The 17,028-nt window shown below is 55.9% G+C and overlaps 1 protein-coding gene across 4 annotated transcripts in view; it reads right to left on the minus strand.

Moving 5' to 3' along the window:
* Positions 1 to 352: 352 nt before the first annotated feature.
* The window catches only part of TMEM63C (transmembrane protein 63C), a 124,763-nt gene continuing 108,087 nt past the window's right edge, over positions 353 to 17,028 (minus strand). For all 4 annotated transcript variants that reach the window (XM_076003836.1, XM_012742843.3, XM_012742860.3 and 1 more), the window contains 11 exons: positions 16,223 to 16,345; positions 15,626 to 15,779; positions 14,425 to 14,531; positions 13,308 to 13,394; positions 12,728 to 12,793; positions 10,823 to 10,985; positions 10,455 to 10,560; positions 9,817 to 9,984; positions 8,629 to 8,738; positions 7,255 to 7,326; positions 353 to 4,106 (listed from right to left, as the gene is read on the minus strand). In XM_076003836.1, the coding sequence (XP_075859951.1) occupies positions 3,903 to 4,106; positions 7,255 to 7,326; positions 8,629 to 8,738; positions 9,817 to 9,984; positions 10,455 to 10,560; positions 10,823 to 10,985; positions 12,728 to 12,793; positions 13,308 to 13,394; positions 14,425 to 14,531; positions 15,626 to 15,779; positions 16,223 to 16,345 (1,360 nt within the window). In that variant the 3' untranslated portion in view covers positions 353 to 3,902. The remainder of the gene's footprint in view (positions 4,107 to 7,254; positions 7,327 to 8,628; positions 8,739 to 9,816; positions 9,985 to 10,454; positions 10,561 to 10,822; positions 10,986 to 12,727; positions 12,794 to 13,307; positions 13,395 to 14,424; positions 14,532 to 15,625; positions 15,780 to 16,222; positions 16,346 to 17,028) is intronic.

Below are 17,028 nucleotides of genomic sequence, written 5' to 3' on the forward strand. Positions count from 1 at the left end.
GGCCAAGGCCAGAGTGGGTGGGAAAGCAGGGGGAGGCCTGGGAAGGCTGGAGCCAGTGGCGGAGACAGAGCCAGGGGTTTGTGGCTAAAACCGGCTGCAGGTCACCAAGCACAGTGGATCTTCCTCCTGGCCGCAGCTGGCTACGTTGCCCGCCTCCCTTGCAACGGGTGGGCAACGTGACTGCCTTCCGGCGCTGTGCAGACGTGTGCCCGCCCAGGCCCGGGCGCACAAGGCTCCCGCACGCTCCTCCACACCACGCCCTTCAGCTGGCTTGATGCGAATCTCACAGTGACCTTCAGGCCCATGTCCTGAATGTAGCAGAGCCACAAGGAGAAAGGAGCCCTGTCTCTGAGCTGATTTTTCTATTTTTAGTAGAGACGGGGATCTCACTCTTGCTCAGGCTGCTCTCAAACTCCTGGCCTCAAGTGATCCTCCTGCCTCAGCCTCCCAGGGTGCTAGGATTACAGATGTGAGCCACCGCGCCCGGCCAGGGCCTCACTTTTGCCAGGCTCAGAAGGCCAGGCCTGCCAGGCAGTGTGAGTGACACAGACACCCGGTCTACGGCAAGCTAGGAGCGCCTTTCCCACCGTGGCACTGAAGGTACTTTCTGGAGCTCCACAGGCTCTGTGAGACAGGGCCTCACACGCTGCGTGACCTAATAATGGCCCAGGTGTCCACGCCTGGCCCACAGCTCCCGAGAGTTTGACACGCAGTCAGGTGATGGGCGTGACATGGCTTTGGAAAGGCCAAACACCCTGCTCTGACCCGTGTCTTGATCCATCCTAAGCATGGGTGCTTTCACCTCTCTTGAAGGCTCCCCTTCCACTTGTGTGACTCGGTGCGTGCGCGTCTGCGTGTGCGAGCTCGTGTGTGCCCGCGCAGAGGAAGTAGTTCCTTCCCGCCTCCTCATTCAAGGTCCTGCCCTGTGATCCTCCGTCCCTCCTTCCTTCCTTCCCATTCCACCAGCCCGCACCCCCATGATGACAGAGGACACGGACCTGTTCCCTCCGCAGCGGCCCCCTAGTTCCTTACTTCCCGAGATAGCAACGCTCTCCGGAAAGGCCGCTTTCCTCGCCGTTTCCATCTCCTCGCTGCGCATGGAACGGTGGGAGCCTATTCCAGCCAGGCTTTGTCCCCACTCCTAACTGCTGCAGCCAAGGTCACCAACAGCCCCCATCGAGCCAAATTCAGGGATCACATCTTAACCCCAGTGTGGCGCTCCAGCCCGGGGACTTCAGGGAGCTCCAGCTCCCTCCGGGTGGGGGAAGGACCCGCTGGGCTGGTCTAGACGCAGAGGCACAGGCCGCAGGGGGTGGGAGGACTTATTTATTCAAGGCACGGTCATAGCATTAATAACAAGAAGGTTCAGCATTCTGGCACATTCCTGTAGTGGTGGTGGCCAAGGTCAGTCCAGCCCCCCACCGAGGCCCCAGAGGACGCAATGCTGCTGATAGGCACTTTGCTCCCAGAGGCAGCTGCGGGACAGGCAGGCAGGCGTGGGGCCGCTGAGGCCGGGGCCCTCTCGGAGGCTCTAGTCTAGGCAGTGCGGCCCCCTGGGAGGCAGCTCCCTTCAGAAAGGATCCAGTGGGGGGTGCTTTGGTGGATGGACTGGGGTGCTGGGAAGTGGGGGGAGAGGAGAGGGTGGTAGGGGAGGTCTGTGGGTGAGACAAGAGTGGGCTCAGGGTGCCTGGGAGGACCTGGATGTGGTGTTGTGGGGGGAGTGGACTAAAAGACACCCCCCACCCTAGTGGCCGTGGTGGGTCCAGGTGGAGCCTCACAGTTGCCTTAAGAGTGGACTCCGGAGCTTCCTGAACATGCACACTACCTCCTCTCAGAGCCGGCACTTGACCCAAGTTCAGAGGGGGAAGCCCCCAGCCATCTGCCGGGACCCTTCCCACATGCAGCATCCCAGGCTGCAGGGGAGGTGGGCAGCAGAGGGGAGGCGGGACCAGCAGCAGCGTCCCACAGGGCGACAGAGACTGCACAGGGCCCAGCAGGCGGGGCCAGGGAAGCAGGGGCCCCGGGCCAGCTTCTGGCAGGACGCCCACAGCCCCCATCCTCAGTACACACTCTGGGGCAGGCAGGGCCTGGGGTTGGCCGTCTCCCCACTCTGGGCAAACTCCCTGCCGGGCCTGGCCACCCTGCTATGGAAGGGTCCTTTCCCCTTGTTGGCTGGTGGAATTCCAGGGGCAGGGGCTCTGTGGGACCTGGCTGTGTGAGGGCCAGGCTGGGTATAGTTTCCCCCTTATTCCTGGCTGGACAAGGAATGGGAAAGGCAGCCCCTCCCCGGCTGAACCGAGCTCTCTGGAAAGATTCCCCAGGCCAAAGTTGGGTGACAGCTGCTCCCTGAGCACTATTTCCCATCTGAACTGAAGCTTGGAGCTCCGGGGGCTGGGGTGTGGGCAAAGTAGTGCAGGGACAAGGCCAAGGTGATCTGAGTTCAGGGCAGCCATGTGCCTGGGATGCGGTGAAAATGCTTGGGGCAGGTGAGCCCGGGGCCCACCGCCAGCAGGTGGCAGCAGGAACCCAGACCTGGGGGAGGGCCCTGGAACATGCAGACCCCATTCAACTGGGTTAGTTCTGCTCACAGAGGCCCCAGCCAGCTCTTCTCCAAGTCCTCCTCGGCGGGGCTTCCTGTGGTCCTGTCCTCTGCCGGCTGTGGCAAAGGTGCTGTTGGGTGTCACCAGCATTGTTCAGGATTCCCCTCCGCCAGGTCTCAGGTGGTGGCAGCCCCAGGTGGGGGGGTGGCCTGCTTTACCAGAAAGGGCTTCTCCATGGAGGACACGGCCCTCACCTCCACCCCACCCCCCCAGCAGGCCTGGGGTGACGTCACTGTCAAAGCATCTGCAGTGTCTGAACCAGGGCCACACTGGGGGCCACTTGGATGTTCTTCAGAGCAGGGTGCAGGGCAGCCCCGAGAGGGGAGGAAGGGTCCTACCTACTTGGGGTGGGGGTAGCCAGTCCTTCCATTGGAAGCATGGGTTTCTTACCCTACGCTGCTGCCCGTCTTGGCCAAGTGGGGGCTCCAGGCACTCAGCAGTACGAGGCAGAAGCTCATAGTGGCCACATCCTTGGCTTTGGGGATCTTCTCGTTAGGCCCTGGGGCTTGGGCAGTATGTCTGGTTTCCCAGCACGCAGGGGTTTGGCGAGAAGACCCCCTCCAAGAATTCCGCCTCTGCCCCTCCCCACCTCACAGTACCCAGCAAGGAGCAGCCGAGGTTTCCTTCTTCAAAATGCACGCAGGTCTCGTTTAATGAGCCCGAGTGACCATGTCTCATCCACCCCCTTGTAAGAACAGGAAGGAGACGGGCCTCCATCCTGCCGGGCCTGGGGACATCTGCCCAGAGCAGAGGAACAGGAAAGGGCTCAGTCACCTCTTTTCAGGTCAACAGGTGCAGAGGCTTTCTCTCCCCAGATGGCCATCTGTGTCTCGTGGGGAGGCCCAGTGCGTGTGCTTTTGCCTCACACCACGGGGGGCGACGGGGCGGAGGTGGGGGCGCAGCGCAGAAGCTCCCCGGAAGGGCAGCTGGTGCAGGGGCGGCGACGGCCCCAAAGGCCGTCGACAGGCTTCCTTCTGCTTCCTCCCCGTGTACGCCGTCTCCATCGCAACCCCAGGCCTAGCCTTCGGTCTCTGCCCGGGGCTTCCGCCACGTCTCCCAAGGCAGGGCGCCTGCCTCATCCTCCACCCCCCCGGCACCTCTGCCCAGCCTAGAGCCTCCGGTTCCAGCCGCTCAGCGGGGCAGGGCCTCCGTGTAGACATGGCCGGGATGGCAGATGTCTCCACCTGGGGCTTCTCAAGGTCTGCAGGAGGGAGTGGGGAGGTCCAGGCCACCCTCCTGCCTCCCCCTGCTAGGCCCTCCCCTGGCCCTTAACTTGTCGCCAGTGGAGGCCCGGGGTCCTGGTCAGTGGTACTGGCTCTGGCCCTCTAGTTCCAGCCCCTCCTGGAACTGGGCCGAGTCCGGCTCCCTCGCAAAGCCCCTCAGACCACTCTCTTCTTCGTCTTCCTCTGGCTGCTGGCTGCTCATGGTGCCGTAGGTGTGCCTGGCTGGGGAGGACGCCGGGGTCAGATTCAGCTCCGGCTCTTGCAGCACGGTGGCCACGTACAGCTGCTCGGGACAGAGGGAGAGGGGAGTAAGGTCACATCTGAAGTGAGGCCCTGGGCACAGCCTCTCCCCTCACACCCCACCCCATCACCTCTGTCCCCTCCAAGCCATGGAGCCGTCCTTCCTCCCAGCAGCCTGACCCTGTCCATCCCACCTGCCTCCTTGTTCCTGGTCATTTCACGAGCATCCAGGGCTCCAGGGATGGCTTAGTGTGTGGGGTCTTCCCCGACTAAGTCCACGTCCTTCAGAGCACTTTCCATTCATTCTTGCTTCTAAGTCAGGCTGAACCCAGGGGAGATGACCTAAGGTTCCCCTCAGCTGGGGTCTGGATAGACCTTCATTCCTGAGCTAGTGCACTTTCTTTCTTTTATTTAAAATACTTTTGATTTTAATTTTTTTTTTTTTTTTTTTTTTGAGACAGGGTCTCACTCTGTAGCCCAGGTTGGAATGCACTGGTATGATCATAGCTCACTGCAGCCTTCAGCTTCTGGGCTTAGGCAATCCTCCCGCCTCAGCGCCCGAGTAGCTGGGACTACAGGTGGGCACTATGATGCCCAGCTATTTTTCTTTTATTATTATTTGTAGAGATGGGATCTCGCTATGTTGCCAAGGCTGATCTCAAATTCCTGGCCTCAAGTGATCCTCCTGCCTCAGCCTCCCAGAGTGCTAGAATTACAGGCGTGAGCCACTGCGCCAGGTCAGGTACACTTTCTAATGCAGCTTTGCTGGTGCATCCAGAACTCCCTTGGGGTGTGTCACTGGTTGGCCTGTGAATCGGGATTTGAAACTGAGACTGCCAGCTGAGACCTTGGTCATGTGGCCTGTCAAACCCAGGAATGGTCCTAGGAATGCCTGGGAGGGCAGCAGACTAGAAAAACACAGCAAGTACCAGAGAGGAGAGCAATTGGTCATCCTTTGAAGTGGCTTTTAAAACAACTCCTTATTTTGAAAATAGGTAATTGTGGAGTATAATCAAACCTTTCCGATAGGAGTTTATTTCAGTGAAACCAACAGCCCCCATTGATGAGGGAACAATTTCCCAATAAAAAGATCTAGACATCTGCATGGTGCCAAAGTAAACCCCAAAGACGGCCGTTGGTCCTAAAGGGGAAAATGGTAACTGAACGATGGGCAGGTCTGGCTGTCATTCCCCAGTCAGTGGGTCATGTCAGCACCATTAACCGGGGTAAACGGTGAGAGGCACAGCACTACCTGTCATGTGTTCTCGTCCCCACATTGAACTTGAATCTATCAAGCCTTCAGATCTCACTTCTAGTTTGCATGGAATACGGGAGATGGCGGAACCTGCTGTCAGACACCATGAAGAAATAGCCAGAAAAATCTAGAAGGCAGGCTATTCCACAGGACTACTGGTTTGCTCTCTCCAGCAAGTCATAAAAAAATGACTGTGCTAAAATAAAAGGCACCTAACAACCAGATGCACAGGCACCAGATAGGATCTTGGTTTAGACAAACTATAAAAGATTTTAATGTAATTTGAATATGGACTGGGTATTCGAAGAGATTAAAATTATATACATATGGAAAGACAGAGATTGTTAACTTCAATGCAGGTTATGAAACAGTATGTGCAGTATTAGAAAAACCACATATATACACATATAAAATTATCTGGAAGAGACACATAATATTTGAATGTCTGGAAGAATATACACTAAGGTAACAGTGGCCATCTCTGGGTGGTGGGAATTTGGGCTTTTGATTTCCTTATTTTTGCTTATCTTTTTTCCCTATAATTATAATGTTCATATATCACTATTGTAATAATGAAAGATTGAAAAAATAAGTTCTAGTATATATTTTTTTAAATCACAGGCTTTCGAGTCAGACGGACTTGGTTCAAACTTTGTTCTGCCACTCCCTGGCTCAGTGATCTGGGATCTCCATTAACTGACATTTTGAGCCTCAGTTTGAGGCTCAAAAACTGTGCAGGTTTATCAAAAGATTAGGAGAATGGCAAAGCATCAGGTTTGTAAGAAGATTTCACAAACTGGCCGCTAATGACATTCGAGAGGGGTCTGTGGGAATGGTCCCAGGAAAAGGGAGACTTTCCTGCTTCAAAATCTCTGTCCTCTCTCCAGTACCCGAGCACCTCCCCTGCTGCCCCCTCAGGGCATCTGATCTGTGCAGGACTGCAAGTGAGGCAAACCTGGAGTTCTGGTGACTTCTTGTGTCTGCACCATGGGGGGGCATGTCCACTGCTGTTGTTTTGTCTATGTCTCTCTCTGTCACTATGCACTTTAACCCAGCTCTGCCCACGACTAAAGAAAGCCTCGTGCCCCACTGCCCACTCTGACTTCCACCAGCCGAGACTGTCTTCAGCTGCCCCGATGGATCGATTCTCTCTTCCAGGCCTTTGCATGGGCTGCTCCTCCTCCTGGAATGCTCTTCCCAGACACCCTATTTCACCTGGCAAACCCCTACTCCTGTTCCTGGGGTCAGATGAGATGTCCCCTCCTCTGGGACGCTTTCCCTGAGTGCCCAGGCTGGCTGGCGCCCTTCTTCAGTGCTCCTCCGTGGCACCCTGGCATTGGGCACAGGCTTCCCGGTCCCCAGCTCAGTGCACATTCTGGGCATCCGAACTTGTGGCAGGCATGAGGGTGAGTGCTCACGCCCACATGTGACAGCCAACGCCCAGCCTTCCTGCTGGGCCCCTGCACTCTGGGTCGGCCTCTCTCTTCAGGCTGATGGGGTCACTCATGCGCGCCACCCCTGCCTTACCATCAGTGCAGACCTCCGCTATCGCTCCTGCAGCTCTGCCTGCGCCTGTGCCCTGGAGGCAGCCTTTGGTCCTGAGGCCCAGCCTCAGGACGCCCCCGCATCTACACAACTGATGTCGCTGAGGGCCGGCTCGCCCTGACAGAGTACTTCCTCTCTGAGGACCTTCTAGACATTGCCGGGGAAGGTTGGGTTCTTCTCCTTTCCTCAGTCTTCAGCCAGGTCCACGGCAGCAATTGGACCTGGGCCAAGTCCTGCTGCGTCAGAGAGGGGAGCCCAGGGGGTCCCCGTCTCCTCCCCGGGACCCAGGGTGGGCACCAAATGCTGGTGCCCCCCACAATGCCGCTGGAGTGGACCACCCCTGCAGGCACCACCCTCCAGGCCTGTCCCCAGGGTGCAGGTGGTGACTCACAAGGGAGGTGGGCGTGGAGGAGGTGCTGCTCGGCTCCAGGTCGAACACGGTCCGGATCTCATCCTCCTCGGGCTGTGGCGGGGAGAGGGAGGTGGTCACAGAATGGGGTGTCTGTTCTGCGCCCCTCCCTGCCCACATGCAGAAGGGCCCCCGCCCCGCACCTGGGCCCCCACCACCCTGAACTCAGCTCATATTCTGTCTGCCAGGGGGACAGAGGGGACGGTGATGCAAGAGAGTCCCTTCTGCAAAGTCCTGTCTCAAAGGACCACGATAAGGGAAAGTAAGTAGAGTTCGGATTGGGGTTCAAAGAGGAGCCTGCTTGGACTCTAGGAAAAGCCTTGACTTCAACACTGTCTTCTTCCTTCCTGGGATTTCCCTCCATATTTGGAACGAGTCCTAAACCAATACAGTCTAAGTCCCCGGCCATCCTCCCTCCCTAGAGTGGACACCTGGGCAACCACCACACAACATCGTTGTATTAGAGAGACAGAGCTGGGGGCTGTTCACACCGGCCCCTCACTAGCGCGGCACTCCAGCCCGGTGACAGAGGACGAGGGCCAGGCAGAGAGGGCACAGGTGCCTGTGCCCGGGGCCCTGGGGACGCCAGAAGCCAGAAGATCCTCCTCCGAGAGGTTTCTCCTCTGACTCAGCAGGGTGTCAGTACTTAAAATCAACTGTCTTTTCTTTATATAAATTAATTTAACAAGGAAACAATCACTATTGTAAACAGAAAACCTGTGCCGGTTGCCATAAGCAGAAACTAAAAAAAAAAAAAAAAAAGAAATGTGACTATGAAAAATGAAAACTCTGTTTTGGTCTACCCGCTTTGGGACATGCTGGTCTAGAACACGGGGTTGCTGGCCTGGCTCTGAAAGGGCGGGGACAGCCTGCGTCTGCCCGGGCAGCCGATTGTGAGGCTGGGCCCCGCTGCCAAAGAGCCGAAGGAGGCCCAGGGTGGGGGCAGGGTGCCTCTAAACACCAGGCTAGTTCACCAGCACGTTCAACAGCCTGGGATTCTCAAAGGTGAGAGAATGACTATCCCCCGTCCCCAGGTCCTCCTCTCTCAGTCCTGCAGCCCTTGGAACGGCGCTCACAGCTCAGTGGCTGGACGGGACTCACACTGGAGGAGCCCGCTGCTTGGAGGTGGCGTCAGAGAGCAGAAAAGGAGAGGACAGCCATCTTCCGGGAGGGGGCCGAGGTCTGAGCCGGTGCAAGGCACGCTGCACACTGGGCTCCCACACCCCACAGTCAGCGGGAAAGGCGAGACCCTTTCATCCTGGGCTGCTGTGGGTACCCAGGCCAGGAGGGTGTCCTGGAGCTGTGTCCCCCAGGGGCCAGCAGAACCAGTGGGAGACGGGCAAGCTGGCAACTCACCTTGTACTCAGGGGCCATCCAAAACTTCCCCATAAAGATGCCAACAAAAGCAAGTACTATGGAAATGAGGAGGTTGGTCAGGGAAAAAACGGTGATGGGGTGGAGGGAACCTGCCGAGGAGAAGAAAAGGCCATGGACAGGCGTCTACCCGCTGAGCTGCCACCCCAACTGACAGAAGCCTGGGGACAGTCTCAGCGCTTCGGCGAGGGCCTTGACCTGCCCCATTCTGAGAAACCCAGGACCAGTGAGCCTGACACAACATCAGCCCTCTATTGACTTAAGAAACCACTTAAGTGCCTGTTAAACGTGTCCTTCTGACATTTCCTTGGGAAGTCTCTTTGAGTCCCCATTTCTGCCACTGCCCCCAAACGATGTCTGCTCTACACCCCGCCCCACAAGCCCATCTCGGGTGAGAATACCCAGTCATCGGTGCTGAAGGCACTGACAAGCAGTCCCGAATGCAGAAGTCATTTACATTTCACATGGGGATATTTGGTCCCCTTTTCATGGCAGTCATTACAGTCAGAGCCCACTGCTCATGATGCTTCCTGTAGCATTTTTACAGCGGCAAATGATGGCCAACAAGCCCCACTGGGAAGGTTAAGGTTGAGTGCCCAGAGGGAAGGGCAGTGGGGTTGGGGCTTCCGTGGGGAACAGGTGCCTCCCAGGGGAGACAGCCAAGTGACTGTCATCTGTGGCCCACGGGGACTGCTTCCAGAGGTGTCTCTGAGCTCCCTGCAGGTACAGCGGCTTTGAGTAGCCAAAGAATAAGTGAAAAACCAGCCACCCCTGAAGACTCTGATTCCTCCTCCAGGTTCCTGGAAGCCCAGGAAACCAGGGAGACCCTGGGGGCAAAGTCATGGTCATGGAGCCTCCAATAGCTAAGATTCTATTTCCCGCCAGCCTGGAGTCAGAATGAAGTAATATGGTGTTTCCTGCCCTGAGGGGTAGAAACCTACGTCCACACAACTTGGGCCCTGTGGGCCAGGCCCTCCCCAGGGCCCCTAAGCTCTGCCGAGACTCTGATGGGTGTCCTTCGGGCCCAGAGAAGTCGCTGGACGTGGCCCAGTCCAGTGAGCAGCGTCTGGGTCTCCCTGGGCTCCTCCCCTCTAGCAGCGTGGGTGTCAAGGGACTCGCAGAGCAGTCGGGGCAGGCGAGGTGGGACAGCCAGGCAGGCAGGGCACCTACCCAACCGCAGCACGGAGAAGAAGAGCATCCAGAACAGACCCAAGAGCGGGGCGAAAATGGCCTGGGAGATGGCGGCTATGTGGATCTGCGCGTTCAGCTTGGTGGGCACGTAGGAGTAGTACATGTTATAGCGATCTGTTACGTGCTTCATGGCCAGGTACAGCAGCCCTGGGGGACCGGAAGATGGAGACACATTCAGTGGCTACTTTAACAGTTGGGACCTGTGCCACCCCGATGTCCCCAGAGCCCCAAGAAGCCAGATTCAGAGTAACAAGAGCCAAGGACGAGTAGCCAGATTCAGAGTAACAAGAGACAAGTTACTCTTGTCAGAGTAACAAGAGCCAAGGACGACAGCCAGTTGTGTGATGCTGACCTCTTGGCACCAGCAGCTACCCTGGAGTCTCCAGAACTTACTCTTCCAGCTTGGTGAGGAGTCATTCATTCATGCATTCATTCAACAAACATCTTGTGGCAGGAGCTGTCTCATCTCAGTCCCCCTGCCCCCATCCTGACACCTCCTTGCCACAGGTTGCCCCGGATCTGCTCATGCTCCAGGAGGTGGCCCCATGTTGTGGGGCTCAATTCCTCCCCCCAGTCTGAGGGTGCGAAGCCCTGGGTGTGGCCCATCGGTGACTCACCGAAAGGGACAATGATGGGACACGTGATGCTGTATGCCATCACCACACTGAAGACGTTCATCATCCACGCGTACTCCCGCCCGTACTGGAAGTCTGTGGCGTGGTCCTGGAGCAGAAGACAGGGTCACCCCAAGGTGGCCCAGTCGGCTTAGCCTGGCCGCTCCTGCAGCTCTCGTTGGCCTCCTGGGCGCTGGCTGGTGGCTCAGGCCTGGAGACAGCCTCCCTCCCAACCCTGGAGTCCAGGGCACAGCCGCCCGGCCACACCACCCCTCCAACCTCATGTCCCTCAGTGCTCCCAGCAGGGCCCCCTCCCTGACACTCTCCCAAGGGAAACTGAGGGCTGTCTCAAGGCAGGGCCTGGCCCTCACCTTTCTGATATGAGCTCTCTCTGGCTCCGACCTGGAGAAGAAGAGGCGGATGCAGTACCAGAAGAGCGCCCCCGGGCGTAGCAGGTCCATGCTCGTGCCAAGGAGAGCTGCCGTGACCACATAGTTGACGAAGAAGGCGCCGTTGTCTGGCAGGAACACACACCTGGGCGGTGGGGGAGAGGGGAAGACAGCAAAAGCAGCCGGGGGGACAGGGACAGGGGAGAGATGTTGAGCGAGGAGGAGAGAGGAAGAGAAGAACAGCAGAGGAAGTGGAAGACAGACGAGGAGAATGAAGTTTCATATAGATCGACAGAGAGAGAGATGATAGATGGATCCATATGTCCCCAACCCAATTTAAGTTAACAAGGAGTTGTTTGAGCAGGGCTGGGGGTGGACCACGTAAAGTGTGGGTGTTTTAGGGGACACGTGCACTGGCTTGATCCAAAGTAGGGTGTCTGACCCGGGTCCGTAGACTCTAGGGAGTCCACGAGTGAGATTCTGGGAGTCTGTGCCTTTGCATGCATGGGAAAAAAATTACTTCTTTATTTTCACTAATCTCTAACTGAAACCGAGCATTTCCTTCCATTAAGATTATGGGCAGCAAATCCTAGTAATGTTAGCTGCTGATGTGACTTTATCACCAACTGAAATCAGATGTTTTCACATCACGTTGCAGTCACTCCTGGTATCTTACAGCACCATCTGTGCTCGTCACCATTTCAAAATGACGGTAGGTATCAGACGTGCTGCTAAATGACACGCGATTGAAGTTTTCCTGTCTGCAGATATGTACGTGGTGTAACTTGGTCGGCTTCAACCAGGAGTCACTCAGCCACCCAACGCCACGTTGCCTGTTAGCGCTGTTGCTTTCTGGTGTTCTCATCTACACAATTCCGTCAACCTCCTTGAAAAGAGAAACCTGCAAGCCTCCGAACATAGTTCAGAACTCCTTCAGAAGCTGTTCTTTCTTGATGGCGTCAAAGTTGAGCCATAAACTCACAACCCTTTTCTTTCTCATATATAAACTGTGTTGAAGATACTGGCCTAGCCAAAGAGGGACACATTCATCCTAGAAATAAAAACTTACTACAATCATAGTTTAACCTTGGAGAATTCTGGTCCTTCCCTTATTGCTCAAGCTCGGGAAGCTTGTGTGTCTCATTTCCAACATTTCTTTGAAAACTGGGATTGGCAACACTTGTAACCATAAAAACAGAAGATCGAAATTGGCTAAATGTCCAACGTGATCTGCATGTCTCCTCGTCAAAGATCCACCCCTAAATTGATGTTCTTATTCCAATAAGATCAGCTGTCACACTGTTTTTAAAACAATAAAATGTAACTTTAGGTTTCCTGTATTTAAAATGCAATATCTTGTTACCAATGTGTCAATAAAGTCTGTGTCACAAATTAGTTTTTGAAATATTTTGACAAATATATTTCAGTATAGTTGCTTTTCTTGGCAATCCATGTATTTTATACACTTAAAGACATCATTGAGAGTCCATGTAAAATTGGCAATGTCTGAATAAGTGTTTTTGTGGACTGTACCAACGTGAATTTCCTGGTTTTGATACTGTACTATAGTTATGCAAAATGTTACCAGTGGGGGGAACTGGATGAAAAGTACATGGGACCTCCCCTGCCCCCATACATTTTTGGAGCAACTTCCTGTGAACCCACAATTATTTCAAAAACATCATTCTGAGAAGGGGCCCCTGGACTTTACCGGATTGCCAGTTGGGTCCTGGCACAGGGAAGGTTAGAAGGCTGCCTAACGAGAGGGTTCCCATGCATCTGTCTCTACCTCTGTGAGCAAATTCAGGTGTTGGACTCAGGGAAGGGCGCACATGCCCAGCCCAGTGGAACACACAGACACCCTGGGGCACACATGGGACTACTCACTGGAACCTGATGGACGCCTGCTCCAGGTAGTAGATGTCAAAGAGCCAGCGTAAAAAGACATCCAAACTGGAAGCAAGAACAAGCCAGCCCCTTAGTTAAATAATCTGTGAGTTAAGGCCTCCAGTTCATTTCTCTCTGTGCAGCTTCCTTCCTTCCATCCTCCCTTCCCCTATCCCCAAAGACTCTTGCCTCCTTCCAGTGGCCAGTCCCTCTTCCTTCTTAGTGCTGGGCCACCCTTGCCCTGAGCCCTTTGGCCTTTCAAGCTCAAGGCCACCTCCTCCAGCAAACCTTCGCCAGCCATTTCTTCCACCGTGCTCCCTTCCTCTTCCCAATTTCTCCTGCTTGTTGGCTGCATCCTTCCTACCTTGGGCTGTCAGTCAGCTTGCCTTGTCCCCCTGCTGGGTGACGAACTCTGACACGTTACAGTTTGCATGATACCCGGCTTATCTACGCCCACGGCGGGCACGGGACTGTCACATGAGGAGTGGATTTGCAGCAACCCCGGTTGCTATAGTGTCTGAAAGAGGAGCGTCTAACGCTAAGGCCTGCCTTGGAGGAGGTATAATTGGAGGTGAGATACCTGGTCAGTCCCATAGAGGGCAGGATGACCACCATGAACACCAGAAAGATGTAGCACTTGTGCGCTATGATCAGATTCTGATTTGATCTAGAAGGAAATAAAGAGAGATATTCATTAGTCTCACATACTAATGAATATGTATATATGTTTGTGTGTATGTGTGTGTGTGTGTGTGTGTGTATATATATATATGTAGAGAGAGAGAGAGAGAGAGAGAGAGCACAAGCTATCTGGGCTAGGAAACTGGTTTAATTGTGCAGACCAGTGCTGTCTCCATGGAGCACTGTGAGCTGTGCTGCATCTGGGAGCAGCAAGAAAGAACAGCATGATCAACTAGTGATGTCTGCCCTGCACACAGGAAGGGAAGAGAAAGTACAGCCATGACACATATTTGACATCTTTGTGTTGAAGAGACATTACCAATGATACTTGGAGTCCTGTGGAGCTTCTATGATCTATATAAGCCTTGTTTTTGGCCATAGGAAAGGCCAGAATGGCTTTTGGTTAGGACAAACCTTTTGGCTTGCTGCCTGGTAGAACAGTAGGAACTTTGGGTGCAGGAAATAACTTTTGAGACACATGCAACCTCTAGGCCAAGGCAATGCCACCTGGCCAGGATGTGACAAATACTTCCTACCCAGTTATCCACTACCATAGGAACATTAGGGCTAACAAAGGGAAAGCTCCTGATTGCTTAAAATGTTGGCAGTGTGGGGGCCAAATGTGTCAACGTACTGAAATCGCGGGCCCCTCTGCCATGGCCATGGCACATTTCCTAGGCGAGTCTTTTCATCCTGCACTCTCTGTCTCTAACTCCTGGCACTGCCAGGCTCACACCTACAGCTTCATCCCTACAGCGTGTGGCTGGGGGCTGAGGGAACAGCCTAAGGAGGGCTTGGGGGCCAGAGGCCTGGAGACAACCCAGGCCCTCTGTCCAAAGTGAAAACACCTGGAGGTGTTTTGGGGTGGTTTCAGGTGTTAAGACCATCCCATATCAATTCCTCTCCTTAGGCCAGAGGGGAGGCCCAAGTGCAGTATGGTGAGGGTGGCTAGGACAGAGGGAGAGGCTGGGGAAATGGCAGGGCTAGGGGTGTGGGAGAGGAGGTCCCCAGGTCACCTGGTCCAGTGGGCCTCTAGGAAGGCGGAGAAGTAGACGATTAAAGGCAGTATCACCGTGAAGGCCCAGAGCAACACAGAGGGGAAGAACTGGGTCACGATGGGGCTCTGTAAGGCAGAGGGGAGGAGGGCATGTCAGTGCCGGGAGCCCCGTCCCCTTGGGCGCCTGTCCTGACTCCTCCCACGTCCCTCTTCTCCTCCAGCTCAACCCCAGGGCGGGCTGCCTTCCTGGAGGGCGCAAGGGGGCCCTGGCCTTTCTCCCGTGCCTTCCTGGCCGGGAGTCTGCCTGGCTGGGGGCAGGCAGAGGCTGACACTCCAAGGCCAAGTGGAGTCCCCAAGGGGCCAGGCCTTTTACGCTTTGGTCACCAGAGGGACAGCCTGAGCCTTCCTGAGTGACACTGCCCCTGCTGTGAGGATGTGTGAGCAGGGGGTGGGAGGAGAATCCTCTGGGAATGCTGTGGCACTCCCAGGATGCATGTCGCTGGGGGCCTATTATGAAGGAGACAAAGGGGAACAAAGGTCAGCAGCAGAAGTGGTGAGGCTTGACTCTGCTGTGCATGTGCGTGTGTGGTGCTGGGAGCGAGGATGGGGACCGCGTTGCAGGAGGGGCCTCCTAGGCTCCTTGTAACGGCCTGGAAGCTGCAGGCACGGGAAAGGGCAGGCGCTGCCTCTGAGCCGCGCTGTCAGGGCGGGGTGTCCCGCACCTTCAGGGCCGACTCCCACGGGCCGAGGGCTCCCCGCCGGGAGTGGAGGGGTCTGAACACAGGGGAGCTGGAGACAGAACTGGAGTCCCCACTTCCCTCAGAGGGCCGTGTGGGGACTTACCTTACTCTTCCTCACCTGCAAGCCCACCCCTCAAACTAGGAACCTTCAGCCCAAGAGAACTTGGCCAGAACGGAGCTGGTCACACCTGCCCCACCCCCACCCCCTGGCTGGCCTGGGACGACGCCATCTGATGAAGCCCCTGAGCCCATGCTGACCCGACCACCTGTCCCCCCAAACTCGCCCCAGGGCCCACCTGCAGCTCCCCCCATCTCCTTTCCGCTCCCGCCCCACCCACCCCCAAGACGGGCGATGACCCACCCTCACCCCTTCAGCGCAAAGAACCCTCTGCCCCACCGTTTACACCACCGCCCGTCCTCGCCTGAGTGTTCCCTTGGTCTCCCCGGGGCCCCCAGGCCTGGCCTGAGCAGAGGAGGCACCTGCAGGTTCTCGATGGGGCGGGTGACGTTGTACATGTCAATGGTGTTGATGATGATGGCAGGCGTGGTGAGGAAGAAGAAGAGGAAGAAGAGGAAGGTGTTGATCGAGATGAAGCGGGCCCACCAAAAGAAGCGGCGGACCGAGAGGTGTTTCCTGGGCAGGGAGGGAGCAGGACACACACTTAAAGACAGCCCGTGCTAATCCTGCACACCGGCTGTGGACCCTGGCCGCCCTGCTCTGATTCAGGCCCCTGGGCCCAGCCCTGCACGCAGCGGGCCCCTGGGCCATCGCTCAGTTATGCCATTTGCAAAGGCTATGGATATATCACATAGGTGAGCAAAAAATGGATCTGGGTTCTTTCTGCAGGAAAAACCTTTTCCCCAAGGACTGGGCACCTTGCACACTTGTGGGGAGAGTTTGGGGGTAGGCAGAGGCTCTGGTGCTCCCGAGAGTCTGTGGCACAGCCAGCGGGGGCCGTATTTGACAGCCCTGGGCACAGTCTCCGGGGAGTCTCTGCTGGGCAATAGAGTTGGGAGAGAAGGCCTCGTCCTCTTGCCGCCTTCAGTCCCAGGAGAGCTCAGGGGAGGGGGGCTTACCAAATAATGTCTTTGGGGTGTGGGGCGACAGAGACCCTCCAGTTGTAGGACTTGACGATCGTGGTCACTGAGGACTGTTGGGGGGGCACGCCGCACAGGAGGTACTTGTAATCCTCCTTGACGCTGCAAAGACGGGAGAGGAGGAGGAGACAGAGGTCTGGGGGTGGGAGGATGGGCTTAGGAGGGTCCCATGCCAGGGTCCCAGGCTCCTGTGGCAGTCCTACGCATGGGAGCTCATCGTGAAGCCTTGGATATGCCTCCCAAGACCTTACAGATGGACAGTCTCTAAGGCCCTGAATCTGGAGGAAAGGGACATTCGAGGGAGCCCGGGCTGCCCAGGAAGGGGAGGGTGCCTCGGGGTCTGCCCCTGCCTTTCCTCCTCAACAGCAGTGACAGCACAGACACGCTCTTGCTTTCAGATCGAGAGGGAGGTACTAATTTCAGCCTCATCTTACTATCAGTAACGGCCAATTATTGAGTTCTTTCTGTGTAGTACTGGGTGATTAATATCATCTCAATCACACGGACTGCTAAATTAAGGTGCCTGGAGACACAAACGAAGAGGGCAGGTACTGGCCCTGGAGCCCCATCTGTGTGTGGCCTTCTAACTCAAGCCCCAGGTCCTCTCAACCAAATGATGATGTCTCAGAAAGTGAACAGTGTTATCTTATGTAGGCGTATTGCTTTATACAACACACACAGACATGTTAAACAGAACACATGTCCCTTGTCAACCCTCTGGGAGGTGGACAGGGCAGAAATCAGTCACCAAATTTGGCAGATGAGAAGTTTGAATGCAGGTGACT

This window comes from Microcebus murinus, chromosome 6, assembly GCF_040939455.1.
Source record: "Microcebus murinus isolate Inina chromosome 6, M.murinus_Inina_mat1.0, whole genome shotgun sequence".
Taxonomy (NCBI): domain Eukaryota; kingdom Metazoa; phylum Chordata; class Mammalia; order Primates; family Cheirogaleidae; genus Microcebus; species Microcebus murinus.